Below are 18,033 nucleotides of genomic sequence, written 5' to 3' on the forward strand. Positions count from 1 at the left end.
AATATTAAAATGTCTGAAATGTTTTTACTTTTGAAACTTTTTAGTTTCCAAAAAATTGCCTTTAAAAAAAAAAAGTGATATTCTATATCTGTAATAATGCAACAGAAGGTATATATTGTGTTGTCACCTTCCCGCTTTCCTCATTCTTTCTTCCCAGAAATACCCATTTGTACCAGCTTGGTCTCCTTCAAGAAATTCTACCTGTTACCTGTTTGTGTGTGTGTGTGTGTGTGTGTGTGTGTGTGTGTGTGTGTAACCATATAGACGTGTATAGATAAATCAATATTATATTTATCAGTTAAATAGGATTTTTTCACAGATGGGATCATACCATGGTTTTCTGCTTCATTTCACGTAAGGATTAATCTCAAACGCTTTTCCATTTTTCCATATCAGTAATATACCTCATTCCTTTAAATGTTGAATCACTTTACTCAAATAATATTATTTTATTGGCTCCTAGAATTGGAAGAGACCTTAAAATTTGTCTCTTCCAACCTTCCTGGCAGTGAAGGAATTCCTTTTACAACGTTCCCAGCAAACAGTCTGCTTGAGCTCAAATCCTTCCAGCTAGTTGGCGCTTACTGTCTGCAGAGGCTAGACATTCGTCTGTGTGAATGACTATGATTCGTTGAGGGTTTTCCCTCATATTAAACTGGAATAATAAAAATAATTTTCTCAATTTTTCTTAAGTCTTTAGCGTCAAATAAGAATAAAAAAAAATATAAAAAAATAATATTAGGATGTTTACCTAATGACGCCATAGCTTCCTGGTGCTTTAACATGTGAATTGGTAAGAAAGTCACTGCTCTGATGTGACTATATCTGTGACCTTTAACCAAACCACACCTCCACGTATTACACAGATTTCTCATCCCTCATCATCCAGGTTAAACTGATCAGGACACACCATAGCCTCCCAAGGTCCTGCCATTTTGATCTCAAAACTGAAAGTTTCCCAGACACGGTCTGAATGTAGTAGAGAGTAAATCAGACTCCCTTGGCGACCACATCCTGGGGATGCAGGGTCAAAAGGGAGAAAGTGCTATTGAACATGGATTGATGGTCAATCCTTAGGCAGAATGGAAATAAAGTTTATTATATGTGTGAAAGCAACCAGAGACTAATCTGAAATAGGTTGGCAGGGTTTCAGCCTTAAATCAGCATTAAAACCACTTTGTAGTTGACAGTTTGATTGCATTGACTCCCACTGGGTAAACTGAATTGTGGCAAAATGACATTTCAAGCCTTCAGTCTGATGTTGAGGGGATGGTTGGAACCAGTTTGCACAGGCTTTGGCTGATTTGTAGTGGGTACTAAATTCACTAAATTCTCAAAGAAGACAGTTGTCAAAATCACTGAGTCCCCTGAAGAATTATGACTCCGTGACCTCCCTCTCTTCACCACAGATGAGATGCTTAATTGATGTTGTTTCTCCCTCTCCTTTACAGAATCACTTCCTACTCGGCCACCTACTTTTCCTCCAACTATTCCACCAGCAAAAGAAGGTAAAAGAATTATACAATCATGATGTGATTTTAGGTTTTGGATTTCTGTTGGTATTGTTTGCTTGTTCATTTAAAAACCAAGGTATTAATGGAAGATATTTTCTCCTTAATACAAATGCTTATCAAACCCTTATGGGGTACAACTTTGCAATGAGTAGTAAATAAGACACAGAGATCTAATATGCAGTGTAACGAATAGAGGCAGCAATATTTTACTATAATTATGTGATGCGATAGAGATGCTAAATGTCACTATATCAACAATATTACAATATATAAATGTATCAACTTAATATGTTGTACACTTTAACTTTATGCAGTGTATATGTCAAATATATTCAACAGAAAATCATCTAATATAGACTCTGTACACACAGAATAAATTTTCTAACAGAATTTCTTCATATTTATTTCATCAAAAATAGAGTAGTACATGTTTACCAAGGAAGAGTAGTTACATAATTTATGAGTGAGAATGTAGTTTATAATTCTGTAGACAAGGGTAGCAGTGTTCCAGCTTACCTCCAAATGTCTCTCCCAGTTGTTTCTTTCTATCTTCATCACAAGAGTTTCTCATCACCTCTTACTTGAGCCATTAAGGTAACTTTCTAAAAACCTTTCAAACACAGTAGTGATCATTAATTTTTTTATTCCATTAATGAACATTTATTAACCCTACTATTCATTCTCAAAGCTCTTATGCCAGGTACTTGGAATACAATAACAATCTATGATTACTGCTCTCTGCTTATTTTCAGTATTACAAGAGAGATAGGTATTTGCCTAGGTCATTACCAGCCAAGGAAATGAGTTAAAAAGTGGAGATTATACTATGGTAGCCCAGAAATGAGAAGAGTTAATGCTGCTGCAGGTTAATTACCTGTAAAGGAGGAGGAGGAATTAGATTTACATTTTGAAGAATGAGTTTTACAAGTAAATAATGGAGAGACAAGCACTCGAAGTCATGGAGTGATCTAAGCACGTAATGTGTTTGGGGAACCATAAGCACTTTAGTGTGACCCATAGAGAAAGGTGAAGATAGAGTTATGAAGTGGTTTGTGTGCCTGAATAAGGAGGCTGTGCTTTATCCTACAGGACATGGTATGCCATGAGGAGTTTTATGAAGGGAGGGTGACCTGCAGAAATCTATGTTTAAGAAAGATAACCTTGGTGAAATGGGGAGAAGGGATTAGGGCAGGAGAAGATAAAGCTAGAACACATAGTTGGAAGGTTGTTTTGGAAGACTTCTTCCATTTACCATGCATTTTAAAGTACCTATTACGTACCAGAGATACAATGAAAAATAAGTTGTTCCCACCTTTCAGAGTGTTAGCAGACATATGGTCCATGCCAAAAGTTCCTTAATATTTGGTCCTGTCCAAAACAATTTGGCATGGGCCAAATATGCTCGTAACATTTTGGATAGGATCAAATTTGAAGAACCTGTTGGTGTAGACCAAATGTCTTATCAACGTTTTGGACAGGACCAAATGTCCTGCAAGGGACAGGAGCATAGTCAGAGGGGTCTGATGCTGGAGAGTGTAAGGATCAAGGAAACAAAGAGGTAATGAGAAACTGTACAAAAATAAAGCTCAACATCCTTCCTAGCATACCAGGCAAAGTCTTCAATGATCAACCTATGTTGTGGTATCATGTCCCAGACTATATTAGTTAACAGCACAATTGTATAACTCCGGGTTCTGCATACATGCCTTATGCTATCCTGCATCTTTTAATGCTATTGGTTCTACCTGGAATGCCAGACTCTTTCTTCTTCCATCTTCATATCTAGCTTTTGCTAGTCTAACTATTTATGATGACTTTCACTATTGGAACTGGAAACAGAATCCTAATTGATGAATTTATCAGACATTTCTGATACAGATATTACAGGACTCTCTGAAGTCAGAATATTTTTATTTATAGCAGAACATGAGTGTCATGCAGTCAACATTCATGAATGCTCATGGTAGACATGTGATTTGGAAGGGTCTATGAGGGTGAGGATTGACAATGTAGGAACATTTTTCCTGTAGTTTTCATCATGATGGTTTTAGAGAGTGGGGCTTCTGCAACTTTAATGCATTATTCATCTTAGTTTCTATTTGTCCTGGCTGTATTTAATTTAAAAGCTTGTAAATTTTTATTATTCAAGTGATATTGAGTATTTATTAAACAAACATTAAGAAACAGAAAAGAGAATGAGGTTGCTGGTGGGGGTTGAGGAAAGAGAAACCGAGGGAGAGAGTGTAAGCCAGAGAGGGGAGAGGGAGAGGGAGAGAGAGAGAGAGAGAAGTGCTGCAGGCTTCATATTTGAGAGGAGGGGAAAAAAAAAAGCCTCAGTGGCAGTTTTGTGTTACTGTGTCTGGCTTAAAGAAAAAAAATTCTGGACATCCAGGCTGAAAAAAATCAAAGCTCAGTGGGGACTACTTCTATCAAGAGAATTCTATGATCTGAGAATGGGTTGGATCAGTACAGGTGGTTTGAGAAGACACTGATGAGGACCATGGAAATGTGGGAGAAGACGTGTGGCTTCTCTGCTTCCTTTGAACAGAGCTCTAGGCACCACAGGGCCACATAAGGAGGGTGAGGTTCCTGGAGTGGACTATATTTTCATCACTGTTGAAGATTTTATAGAATTGGAGAAAAGTGGTGCTCTCCTACAAAGTGGGACTTATGAAGACAGACCTTCAAGATGGCAGAGGAATAAGATGTGGAGATCAACTTCCTCCCCACAAATACATCAGAAATACATCTACATGTGGAACAACTCCTACAGAACACCTACTGAATGCTGGCAGAAGGCCTCCCAGATTCCCAGAAATCTGGGAAATCTGTTCCCAGATTTCCCAAAAGGGAACAGACGCCCTCAGGAGACCTACACACAGAAGTGGGGCCAAATCCAAAGCTGAACACTGGGAGCTGTGCAAACAAAGAAGAGAAAGGGAAATCTCTCCCAGCAGCCTCAGGAGCAACAGATTAAATCTCCACGATGAACTTGATGTACTCTGCGTCTCTGGAATACCTGAATAGTCAATGAGTCATCCCAAAATTGCAGCGGTGAACTATGGGAGCAACTGTAGACTTGGGGTTTGCTTTCTGCATCTAATTTGTTTCTAGTTTTCTGTTTAACTTTGGTTTGTATTTAGAGTTTATTATCTCTGGTAGATTTTTTTTTATTGATTTGGTAGCTCTCTTCCTTTTTTTTTAAAAACAATAAGTATAGATTTTTTCCTTTTTCCCTTTTTGTGAGTGTGTATGTGTATACTTCTTTCTGTGATTTTGTCTGTATAGCATTGCTTATACCATTTGTCCTAGGGTTTTGTCTGGTTTTTTTGTTTTGTTTGTTTTGTTTTTTAGTATACTTTTTAGCACTTGTTGTCATTGGTGGATTTGTTTTTTGGTTTGGTTGCTCGCTTCTTTCTTTTTTGTTTAATACTTTTTGATTTTTATTTAAATAACTTTATTTTATTTTATTTTATTGTTTTTTTCTCCCTTTTCTTCTGAGCCGTGTGGCTGACAGGATCTTGATGCTCTGGCCAGGTGTCAAGCCTGTGCCTCTGAGGTAGGAAACCTGAGTGGAGGACATTGATCCACCAGAGACCTCCCAACTCCACATAATATCAAATGGAGAAAGCTCTCCCAGAGATCTCCATCTCAACACTAAGACCCAGCTCCCTTCAACGGACAGCAAGCTACAATTCTGGACACCCTATGCAAACAACTAGCAAAACAGGAACACAACCACACCCATTAGCAGAGAGGCTGCCTAAAATCATAATAAGGCCACAGACATGCCAAAACACACCACCAGACGTGGACCTGCCCAACAGAAAAACAAGATCCAACCTCATCCACCAGAACACAGGCACTAGTCCCCTCCACCAGGAAGCCTACAGAACCCACTGAACCAACTTTAACCACTGGGGACAGACAGCAAAAACAATGGGAACTACGAACCTACAGCCTGAGAAAAGGAGACCCCAAACACAGTAAGTTAAGCAAAATGAGAAGATGGAAAAACTAACAGCAGATGAAGGAGCAGGTAAAAACCCACCAGACCTAATAAATGAAGAGAAAATAGACAGTCTACCTGAAAAAGAATTCAGAACAATGATAGTAAAGATGATCCAAAATCTTGGAAATAGAATAGAGAAAATACAAGAAACATTTCACAAGGACCTACAAGAACTAAAGAGAAAACAAACAATGATGAACAACACAATAAATGAAATTAAAAATTCTCTAGAAGGGATCAATAACAGAATAACTGAGGCAGAAGAACGGATAAGTGACCTGAAAGATAAAATAGTGGAAATAACTACTGCAGAGCAGAATAAAGAAAAAAGAATGAAAAGAACTGAGGACAATCTCAGAGACCTCTGGGACAAAATTAAACACACCAACATTCGAATTATAGGGGTCCCAGAAGAAGAAGAGAACAGAAAGGGACTGAGAAAATATTTGAAGAGACTATAGTTCAAAACTTCCCTAATATGGGAAAGGAAATAGTTAATCAAGTCCAGGAAGCACAGAGAGTCCCATACAGGATAAATCCAAGAAGAAACATGCCAAGACACATATTAATCAAACTATCAAAAATTAAATACAAAGAAAAAATATTAAAAGCAGCAAGGGAAAAACAACAAGTAACATACAAGGGAATCCCTATAAGGTTAACGGCTAATATTTCAGCAGAAACTCTGCAAGCCAGAGGGAATGGCAGGAGATATTTAAAGTGATGAAAGGGAAAAACCTACAGCCAAGATTACTCTACCCAGCAAGGATCTCATTCAGATTCAACGGAGAAATTAAAACCTTTACAGATAAGCAAAAGCTAAGATAATTCAGCACCACCAAACCAGCTTTACTACAAATGCTAAAGGAACTTCTCTAGGCAGGAAACACAAGAGAAGGAAAAGACCTACAAAAACAAACCCAAAACAATTAAGAAAATGGTAATAGGAATATACATATCAATAATTACCTTAAACATAAATGGATTAAATGCTCCAACCACAAGACATAGACTGGCTGAATAGAAACACAAACAAGACCTGTATATCTGTCTACAAGAGAGCCACCTCAGACCTAGGGACACATACAGACTGAAAGTGAGGGGATGGAAAAAGATGTTCCATGCAAATGGGAATCAAGAGAAAGCTGGAGTGACAATTCTCATATCAGACAAAATAGACTTTTAAAAAAAAACTATTACAAGAGAAAAGGAAGGAAAATACATAATGATCAAGGGATCAATCCAAGTCGAAAATAAAACAATAGTAAGTATTTATGCACCCAACACAGGATCACCTCAATACATAAGGCAAATGCTAACCGCCGTAAAAGGGGAAATTGACAGTAACAATAATAGTAGGGGACTTAAACACCCCACTTTCACCAATGGACAGATAATCCAAAATGAAAATAAATAAGGAAACAGAAGCATTAAATGATACATAAAACAAGATGGACTTAACTGATATTTATAGGATATTCCATTCTCACATTCCATCCCAAAACAACAGAATACACTTTCTTCTCAAGTGCTCATGGAACATTCTCCATGATAGATCATATCTTGGGTCACAAATCAAGCCTTGGTAAATTTAAGAAACTTGAAATCATATCAAGTATCTTTTCTGACCACAATGCTGTGAGGCTGGGTATCAATTACAGGAAAATAATCTGTTAAAAATACAAACACATGGAGGCTAAACAATATACTACTGAATAAGCAAGAGATCACTGAAGAAATCAAACAAGAAATAAAAAAAACACCTAGAAACAAAGGACAATGAAATCACGACACCCCAAAACCTATGGGATGCCGCAAAATAGTTCTGAGGTAAGTTTACAGCAATAAAATCCTACCTCAAGAAACATCTCAAATAAACAACCTAACCTTACAAGTAAAGCAGTTAGAGAAAGAAGAACAAAAAACCCCCAAAGTTAGCAGAAGGAGAGAAATCATAAAGATCAGATCAGAAATAAATGAAAAAGAAATGAAGGAAACAATAGCAAAGATCAATAAAACTAAAAGCTGTTTTTTTGAGAAGATAAACAAAATTGATAAACCATTAGCCAGACTCATCAAGAAAAAAAGGGAGAAGACTCAAATCAACAGAATTACAAATGAAAACGGAGAAGTAACAACTGACACTGCAGAAGTACAAAGGATCATGAGAGATTACTATAAACAACTCTATGCCAATAAAATGGACAACCTGGAAGAAATGGAAAATTCTCAGAAAAGCAGAACCTTCTGAGACTGAACCAGGAAGAAATAGAAAATATAAACAGAGCAATCACAAGCAGTGAAATTGAAACTGTGATTAAAAATCTTCCAACAAACAAAAGCCCAGGACCAGATGGCTTCATAGGCGAATTCTATCAAACATTTAGAGAAGAGCTATCACCTATCCTTCCCAATCTCTTCCAAAATATAGCAGAGGGAAGAGCATTTCCAAACTCATTCGACAAGGGCACCATCACCCTGATGCCAAAACCAGACAAAGATGTCACAAAGAAAGAAAACTACAGGCCAATATCACTGATGAACATAGCTGCAAAAATCCTCAGCAAAATACTAGCAAACAGAATCCAACAGCACATACACCATGATCAAGTGGGGTTTAATCCAGGAATGCAGGAACTCTTCAATATAAGGAAATCAATCAATGTGATAAACCATATTAACAAATTAAAGGAGAGAAACCATATGATCATCTCAGTAGATGCAGAAAAAGCTTTCATCAAAATTCAACTCCCATTTATGATAAAAACCCTCCAGAAAGTAGGCATAGCGGGAGCTTACCTCAACATAATAAAGGCCGTATATGACAAACCCACAGCCAACATTGTCCTCAGTGGTGAAAAACTGAAACCATTTCCTCTAAGATCAGGAACAAGACAAGGTTGTCCACCCTCTCCACTATTATTCAACATATTTTTGGAAGTTTGAGTCACAGCAATCAGAGAAGAAAAAGAAATAAAAGGAATCCAAATCAGAAAAGAAGAAGTAAAGCTGCCGCTGTTTGCAGATGACATGATGCTATACATAGAGAATCCTAAAGCTGCTACCAGAAAACTACCAGAGCTAATCAATGAATTTGGTAAAGTAGCAGGATACAAAATTAATGCACAGAAATCTCTTGCATTCCTATACACTAATGATGAAAAATCTGAAAGAGAAATTAAGGAAACACTCCCATTTACCACTGCAACAAAAAGAATAAAATACCTAGGAATAAACCTACCCAAGGAGACAAAAACCTGTATGTAGAAAACTATAAGACACTGATGAAAGAAATTAAAGATGGTACAAACGGATAGAGAGATATACCATGTTCTTGGACTGGAAGAATCAACATTGTAAAAATGCCTCTACTACCCAAAGCAATCTACAGATTGCATGCAATACCTATCAAACTACCAGTGGCATTTTTCACAGAACTAGAACAAAAAATTTCACAATTTGTACGGAAACACAAAAGACCCCGAATAGCCAAAGCAATCTTGAGAAAGAAAAACAGAGTTGGAGGAATCAGGCTCCCAGACTTCAGACTCTACTACAAAGCTACAGTAATCAAGACAGTACGGTACTGGCCAAAAACAGAAATATAGATCAATGGAACAGGATAGAAAGGCCAGAGATAAACCCGTGCACATATGGTCACATTATTTTTGATAAAGGAGGCAAGAATATACAATGGAGAAAAGACAGCCTCTTCAGTAAGTGGTGCTCAGAAAACTGGACACCTACATGTAAAACAATGAAGTTAGAAGACTCCCTAACACCATACACAAAAATAAACTCACAGTGGATTAAAGACCTAAATATAAGGCCAAACACTATAAAACTGTTAGAAGAAAACAAAGGCAGAACACTCTGTGATGTAAATCACAGCAAGATTCTTTTTGACCCACCTCCTAGAGAAATGGAAATAAAAACAAAAATAAACAAATGGGACCTAATGAAACTTAAAAGCTTTTGCACAGCAAAGGAAACCATAAACAAGACGAAAAGACAACTCTCAGAATGGGAGAAAATATTTGCAAATGAATCATCAGACAAAGGATGAATCTCCAAAATTTACAAGCAGCTCATGCAGCTCAATATCAAAAAAACAAACAACCCAATCCAAAAATGGGCAGAAGACCTAAATAGACATTTCTCAAAGAAGATATACAGATTGCCAACAAACACATGAAAGGATGCTCAACATCAATAATCATTAGAGAAATGCACATCAAAACTACAATGCGGTATCACCTGACACCAGTCAGAATGGCCATCATCAAAAACTCTACAAACAATAAATGCTGGAGAGGGTGTGGAGAAAAGGGAACCCTCCTGCACTGTTGGTGGGAATGTAAATTGATACAGCTACTATGGAGAACAGTATGGAGATTCCTTAAAAAACTAAAAGTAGAACTACCATATGACCCAGCAATCCCACTACTGGGCATATATCCTGAGAAAACCATAATTCAAATTTCCTCATGTACCACAATGTTCTTTGCAGCTCTGTTTACAATAGCCAGGGCATGGAAGCAACCTAAGTGTCCATCAGCAGATGAATGTATAAAGAAGATGTGGCACATATATACAATGGAATATTTCTCAGCCTTAAGAAGAAATGAAATTGAGTTATTTTTAGTGAGGTGGATGGACCTAGAGTCTGTCATACAGAGTTAAGTAAGTCAGAAAGAGAAGAATAAATATCATATGCTAACCCATATATATGGAATCTAAAAAAAGAAAATTGGTTCTGAAGAACCTAGGCTCAAGACAGGAATAAAGACGCAGACGTAGAGAATGGCCTTGAGGACATGGGGAGGGGGAAGGGTAAGGTGGTATGAAGTGAGAGTGTGGCACGGACTTATATATACTACCAAATGTAAAATAGATAGCTAGTGGGAAGCAGCCGTGTAGCACAGGGAGATCAGCTTGGTGCTTTGTGACCACCTAGAGGGGTGGGATAGGGAGGGTGGGAGGCAGATGCCAGGGGGAGGAGATATGGGGATATATTCATATGTATAGCTGATTCACTTTGTTATAAAGCAGAAACTAACACACCATTGTAAAGCAATTATACTCCAATAAAGATGTTTAAAAAGAAACAGAAAAGAGTACACAGAAGAAAATTAAAAACACAATTTCATATTCCAGGCGTAATTCCTTCCTGTATTTTGATGTATATTCTTTTTTTTCTTTGTTGTATTAAGTAAGTTGTTCAATTTTAGTATGTTTCCAAATAGATTTTGCTCTCATTTCGAAGGTAAAACCTAATCTAGATTTTGTCTTTCCTTGAAAACAGAACACCTGGTTTTCTTTTGTAAGCTATAATTATAGATCTTGTGGTCCCCTTCAGCTTCAAATTCAAACCATAAATATGTAAAATGTTATACATCGTGGAACTCATGAGAACAACCTCACCAAATCCTTATTGTCCCTCGAGTACTAACTCAGAGATGATTTATTTTACATCGTAAATAGCTTTAAGGGAATAAAGTTCCACTTAATAAAATAAAAGTCAAGTAAATTTTTTTTTCTAAAGAAAGGTGAAAGGTACATTAGCTCACAGAATATTTGTGTGCAAATGGCCTAAGATAAAAAGGTTCAGATTATTAAAGACTAAATTGTTTGTTTCATCATAAAACAGAGTTAACCACCGTGGTCTACACTAATGAAGGGGAAGAGAGGCATAGATAATCTGAAACAGCACGTGATACAAGACTATTAAAAAATGCTTTCAGTGGAATAGGTTTTTGTTAATGTGATTTTTGCCTGTTTTTCAACATTGATATCAGTATTACCTGCTGATAAAAGTTTCCCTGAGCTGGCATAATGTGCATTTCTTGATATGCATCACTGGGTGTCAGAAGGGCATAGACAGGATTTCTGAGCAAGGCTGGAATTAAAGTTTGCTTATGGCCTCCGTCCAAATGCATATCAAGTTTTAGATTAATCTGCTTCCATTGTGTGGTATGCCTTCCTCCCGGAAGCTGAATCTCTCTCACATTGTTAATTCAATCAGCAGAGGGCAGGGTGCACAGAGTGGTAGCTTGGATTTCCTTCTAATCAGTAGGCACTAGAGTGTTTGCTGATGCTTCTGTCTCTAAATCACTTTAGTTCTACACTTTTCATTCTTCCCATTTCTGTTCTTTGGGGCTGAGATTGGTAGATTTTTTTCTCTTTAATTCCACACATTTGATTGAAGCTTCTTTGTCATGACTAGGAAACTTGGGTGTAGGAGAGCCATGATGGTCATGAGCAAGAGGTTGGAGTAAGATGTATATCTTTCCTTCGGGCTGTAGCTACCAGAGGGAAACCATTATCTGCTTTGTTGGTGTCATAACTACTGTGTTTTCCCCTTTTCCCTGATTCAAAATTAATTCTTGGTCTCCAGTATGTAAAGCTGCCAAAGCCGACCTGGTGTTTATGGTGGATGGATCCTGGAGTATTGGTGATGAAAATTTCAATAAGATCATTAACTTCCTGTATAGCACTGTTGGAGCTCTGGACAAGATAGGTGCAGATGGAACTCAAGTAAGGCTGATAGATCAATCATTAATTCATTCTATGCATGAAAAAATTATTCCAAGCTCTTATTATGGCTACTTGTCAGGGAATATGGGTAAAGAACTATCCTGATTGGATCCAACCCTAAATGAGAGTATAGACAAGTCTGAGTTTAGAAGCAGCTTACTGGTGTGTGACAGAGCTTGAGAAGAGGCTAATCCTTAAAAGCGCTTGAGTTCAGCAAACTAAGACAGGTTAGAATGACCATGTCAGCAGATGTGTCTTCTATATACTAGGACAGAGTATCTCTCTAAAGGAACATCCAATGTTTTCTTTGCCCTCGAGGATGTTAAAATCTTGAAAGAGAGAGGTCATCATCACAAATTACTACAGAACAAGTAGAACATAGAAAACTAATTTATTCATTCACCAAATATTTATTGAGAACTTATTTTGGTTAGGTACAGTACTGTCATAATGGGTATGACAGACATGTCCCTAATTTCATGTTGCTCATATTCTTTTTTTTTTTTAAATCTCAAGACGATAGTATATTTTATTTATTTATTTATTTATTTTTGGCTGAGTTGGGTCTTCGTTGCTGTGCAGGCTTTCTCTAGTTGTGTCGAGCGGGGGCTACTCTTTGTTGTGGTGCGCGGGCTTCTCATTGCAGTGGCTTCTCTTGTTGTGGAGTACCGGCTCTAGGCATGCGGGCTTCAGTAGTTGAGGCACGGGGGCTCAGTAGTTGTGGCTCACAGGCTCTAGAGCACAGGCTCAGTAGTTGTGGCGCACGGGCTCCGCGTCATGTGGGATCTTCCTGGACCAGGGCTCGAACCTGTGTCCCCTGCATTGGCAGGCGGATTCTTAACCACTGCACCACCAGGGAAGCCCGCTCATATTCTTAAAGGTAGGGAGAGGAGGAGGATGAGAGACAGATACAAATTGGCAAACAAATAAATTCACAAGGTAGGGATGCGAGCTTTCGACCTGAGATTTAAATTTACCAAAGTTTGTTTTAAGCTGAGTGATCCACAGAGTCTTCTTTGAGGAGGTGACGTCTGAACTGAGATGTGAATGATGCTGAGAAGATTTGAAAGTAGAATTTCCAGACAGGGAAAGTAGTAATTGCAGAGGGCCTAAGTCAAGAATGAGTTTTGAGGCTTCAGGTGCTAAAACTTGGGGCTGGAACATAATGGAGGAGCATGTGGGAGGGCTGGGGGGAGAAGAAGAGGTGGAAGAAGTAGACAGAGCTAGATCACCTTGAGTCTTATGACCCACTGAAGAAGTTGGGTATCATCCTAAATACACTGGGAAGCCACTGGGAAGTTTTAAGGAGAGAAGATCTGATATGCTTTTTTTTTTTTTTTTTTTTTTTTTTTTGCGGTACGCGGGCCTCTCACTGTTGTGGCCTCTCCCGTTGCGGAGCACAGGCTCCGGACGCGCAGGCTCAGCGGCCATGGCTCACGGGCCCAGCCGCTCCGCGGCATGTGGGATCTTCCCAGACCAGGGCACGAACCCGTGTCTCCTGCATCGGCAGGCAGACTCTCAACCACTGCGCCACCAGGGAAGCCCCTGATATGCTTTTTAAAAATGATCATTCTGACTGCTTCGTGGAGTGTGAGTACTAATAAAGGTGAGAGTGGAAGTGGAGAGACCACCTGGGATGCTGGTGTCATGGTCCAACACAGAGATGATGGAGGCCTGGGCTAGGGTGGTAGCAGTGAGATGCACTAAAGTGAACAGATTGAAAATATGTCTTGGAAGAATGGCCGAGAAAACTTGGATGTAAGGGGAACCAGAAGAGAAGAATAGATAAAATGCTCAGGCATTTCAGGGAGGGCGAAATTTGTTTTGAATAGAGGTTTCCTAAAGATGATGACATTTGCAATAGACCTTGATAGGCTGGTAGAAATTGAAGGCTCACAAAGCCAAAAAGAAGCCCTTTCATAATTCTGAAAAACAAACAAAAAATATAATAAATTTAAAATGTCCCCAAAGTTGCACAGGAATAGAAGCAAATTGTAGGAAATGAAGCCAGGATGGTTTATACTGCAGTGATTCAGAACACAGATTTTAAAGTAGAATTACCTGGCTTCAGCTGTTGGTTCTGCCAGTGGCTACTCTGGTAATCTTGGGTACATTACTTGGCTTTCTATCCCTCAGTTTCCTGATCTGTAAAATGGTAGAATAGTAGTAATTATTTCATAGGTTTGTTTCATAAAGAAATCCTTGGAAATAGTCCAACTTCAATTGTTTCTCTGAACTTTGTCAAGTTAGAAGATCTAGGCTGCCATTTTCCCATCTGTCAAATGAGATGGCAAAAGGTCTTCATGCTTTAGGGAGAGATTTTTAAAATAAAGTACTTCCTGAAAAGTACTTTGTTAAGACGTCGTCAGATTTGGTATGTAACTTGTGTGGTTTAAACCAAGGAAATTGTGGACTGGGTTAAAAAAGAAATTAAAACTGTAGTTGTAGGACTTCCTGGTGGTGCAGTGGTTAAGAATCCACCTGCCAATGCAGGGGACACGGGTTTGAGCCCTGGTCTGGGAAGATCCCACGTATCACAGAGCAACTAAGCCTGTGTGCCACAACTACTGAGCCTGCGCTCTAGAGCCCTCAAGCCACAACAACTGAAGCCCACGTGCCTAGAGCCCATGCTCCGCAATAAGAGAAGCCACTGCAGTGAGAAGCCCACACACCATAACAAAGAGAAGCCCCCGCTCACCGCAACTAGAGAAAGCCTGCATGCAGCAACAAAGACCCAACACAGCCAAAAATTAAAAATATAAATAAATTAATTAATTTAAAAAAAACTGTAGTTGTAATCATTCTATAGTGTGTGCTCTCTGGCAGAGAGGAAGTCTACAATATACATAAAAATGAACACACCTTCTCTCTCTAGGTTGCAATGGTCCAGTTCACTGATGACCCCAGGACAGAATTTAAACTTAACTCTTACAAAACCAAAGAGACTGTTCTTGATGCAATTAAACATATCTCGTACAAAGGAGGAAATACAAAAACAGGTAAGACCACAAGAAGCCCAGGTAAGACCCGAAATAATTATTACTAATTACTGAAATGACTTCTCTTTGAAGCATAGTAATATAGATTTTTTTAAAAATAGGTTTTTCATTGACTTAAGAACTTCATTCCCACTCTTCCATCTCTAGCAAGAGAGGAAATGAAATTGAATTGTTGCCTTCCTTTGTTTCAGGAAAAGCAATTAAGCATGTCCGAGATAGCTTGTTTACTGCAGAGTCAGGAACCAGAAGAGGCATCCCAAAGGTCATCGTGGTTATAACTGATGGAAGATCACAAGATGATGTGAGCAAAATCTCCAGGGAGATGCAATCAGATGGTAAGTTTTACACAGATAAGCAACAGTGGCTACCAATAATACCGTTAGCCTTGTTTTCTGTATAGACATTTATAGGCTACATCAGCATGACTAAAGTGTTTCTAAATCTTTCTTAGTATTAACTGGACAATGTGATTTTTAAAAGTTTCCAGGTTACAAACCTATGATTTTGCTGTATTTTCTCCAGTACTTTTGTTACATACAGGATGCCCTATATAAGCAACTCCATCAATTAAGTGCACTATAGGACTTCCTTGGCGATCCATTTGTTTAAGATTCCATGCTTCCACTGCAGGGGGCACAGGTTTGATCCCTGTCATGCTGTGTGGTCAAAAAGAAAAAAAAGGAAAAGAAAGAAAATTAAGTGCAATACTATGAAAAGGACCAGGGGAGGGAAACTGATCACAGAAACTCCTCAGCCTCAGCCTCCACACTTGTAAAATGGAGAACACAAAATGTGAAGATTGCATTCTATAAGATCTGTATGAGCAAAGACTAGCTTAGTATGTATTTGCCAAGCATTGAACTGTGACCCACCTCAGGCTTCTAAGCCTGTAATATCTCAGTTTCTACTTCTGAAAATGAAACAAAACAAAACCAAAAAAACCCAAAACTTTTTTTGTTTCAATTGCACTTTTTCCCATAAATACTAAAATCATTATTAAAAATATGCAAAAATAAAGATGTTACTCAAATGGTAACTATTTTGTCTCAAACACTGACTCTCTTAAGCTTCTTTAAAGTGGAAACTTTCGGGGCTTCCCTGGTGGCGCAGTGGTTGAGAGTCTGCCTGCCGATGCAGGGGACACAGGTTCGTGCCCCTGTTGGGGAAGATCCCACATGCCACAGAGCGGCTGGGCCCGTGAGCCGTGGCCACTGAGCCTGCGCGTCCGGAGCCTGTGCTCCGCAACGGGAGAGGCCACAACAGTGAGAGGCCCGCGTACTGTGAAAAAAAATAAATAAATAAAAAAAGTGGAAACTTTCTTTAGGGGATGATGGGTTAATTATCATAGAGTAAATTATGTGCATGCAGAATTCTGAAGAACTGTAAAGAGTGCATTATCCACCCCCACTGGCCCTCCTAAATAAACATGTTTTAAATATTTGGACGTGTCTCATATTGCATTGTTTGTTTTTGCTGCGATTTAAAGTCATCAGAAATCTGTTCCCCTTTTACCACAGGCTACAGCATTTTTGCAGTCGGCGTGGCTGATGCAGATTACTCAGAGTTGGTTAGCATTGGCAGTAAGCCCAGCGCCCGGCATGTCTTCTTTGTGGATGACTTTGACGCCTTTAAGAAAATTGAAGATGAATTGATTACTTTTGTCTGTGAAACCGCGTCAGCAAGTTAGTTCTTTGGAATTTGCACTTACATTGCTTAAATGCTGAGATATTTATACCAGTTAAATAATGAATACCATCCTGATCCGAAGGGAGAAAATTGACTTGGAGAAGCTATTTGTTATGCAGACATTAAGTTTTGTGGTTTCAAGCATATGGGAAGTAAACCTTACCTCTCCTTGGTTCAGGGTTTTAGGTTGATAAAGACTTTCCCTAAAAAGACGAGGGTCTGTATTTAAAAGCAACTCTCTTGAACAGCTATAGCAGATAGTTTTCAAAAATGTGTTAAGTCTGCTCATCAGGGTAACACATTAGAAGTGGGACTTCTCCCAAGACATGCTATCAAGTGACCACCATCGATTTTAATGGACCCAGGAGAGGAGAAGGAAGTTGGGACCCTTTGGTTTCAAAACGAAAAGTGAGAGTGTTTCAGTCTTTACGAATCCACAGAAAGCTGTAGCCACATGTGGTGTGGATTCCCTCCACAGCTGACTTCCGTCAAGATTGTTAGCTTCCTGTTCTCAGGACAAGGAAAGAATATGTTTGGAAAATATCTGAATTAGGGTTTTATCTTGTTTGTTTTGTCTTCCAGCCTGCCCACTGGTGCATAAGGATGACATTGATCTTGCAGGTATGCAGTTTCGCAAATTTTCCAAATACAAATATATTAAATAACTCCCATTTTGGGTCCAGATTTTTTCATCCTTAATAGACTAATTTTGAAATTTAAAATCCTAAAGTGCCTGTTTATTCTTTTTCTCTATCCCTGTTTTTTTTCTTTTTCTTTCTTTCTTTCTTTTTTTTTTTTTAAAGGATTTAAGATGATGGAAATGTTTGGTTTGGTTGAAAAGGAATTTTCATCGGTGGAAGGGGTTTCTATGGAGCCTGGTACCTTCAATGTGTATCCTTGTTATCAACTTCATAAAGATGCCCTGGTTTCCCAGCCAACCAAGTATGTTTCCATTGCAAGATACTAAAGTCAATTATTGTTTATTATATCGCACTGTGGAAATGATATCAACTAGAAATATGCTGTAATAATTCCCAGCAGGATTTTCCATGATGGATAGAGCAGATGATGTTTAGATTTCTTTAAAAATGTTAGACCTACACATAATGCTGCTTGAACTTTCATATTTGTTCATCTCAGCAAAATATAAAGATAGTTAGTACTTACATAGCACTACCACAGACCAGGCATTGTTCTAAATGCTAGTAACTCACTCAAACCTCCCAATAACTCTATGAAGTAGAGTCATTTATTATCTTGGTTTTATAAATAACAAAACTAAAGC

General features: G+C 38.4%; 1 protein-coding gene across 6 annotated transcripts in view; it reads left to right on the plus strand.

The window, feature by feature from the left end:
- COL14A1 (collagen type XIV alpha 1 chain) overlaps nt 1–18,033 on the plus strand; it is a 267,412-nt gene that overhangs the window by 159,268 nt on the left and 90,111 nt on the right. For all 6 annotated transcript variants that reach the window (XM_073794695.1, XM_019932069.3, XM_019932070.3 and 3 more), the window contains 7 exons: nt 1,452–1,508; nt 11,924–12,063; nt 14,939–15,062; nt 15,254–15,397; nt 16,580–16,744; nt 17,331–17,369; nt 17,552–17,690. In XM_073794695.1, coding sequence (XP_073650796.1) covers nt 1,452–1,508; nt 11,924–12,063; nt 14,939–15,062; nt 15,254–15,397; nt 16,580–16,744; nt 17,331–17,369; nt 17,552–17,690 — 808 coding nt within the window. The remainder of the gene's footprint in view (nt 1–1,451; nt 1,509–11,923; nt 12,064–14,938; nt 15,063–15,253; nt 15,398–16,579; nt 16,745–17,330; nt 17,370–17,551; nt 17,691–18,033) is intronic.

This window comes from Tursiops truncatus, chromosome 17, assembly GCF_011762595.2.
Source record: "Tursiops truncatus isolate mTurTru1 chromosome 17, mTurTru1.mat.Y, whole genome shotgun sequence".
Lineage (NCBI taxonomy): Eukaryota > Metazoa > Chordata > Mammalia > Artiodactyla > Delphinidae > Tursiops > Tursiops truncatus.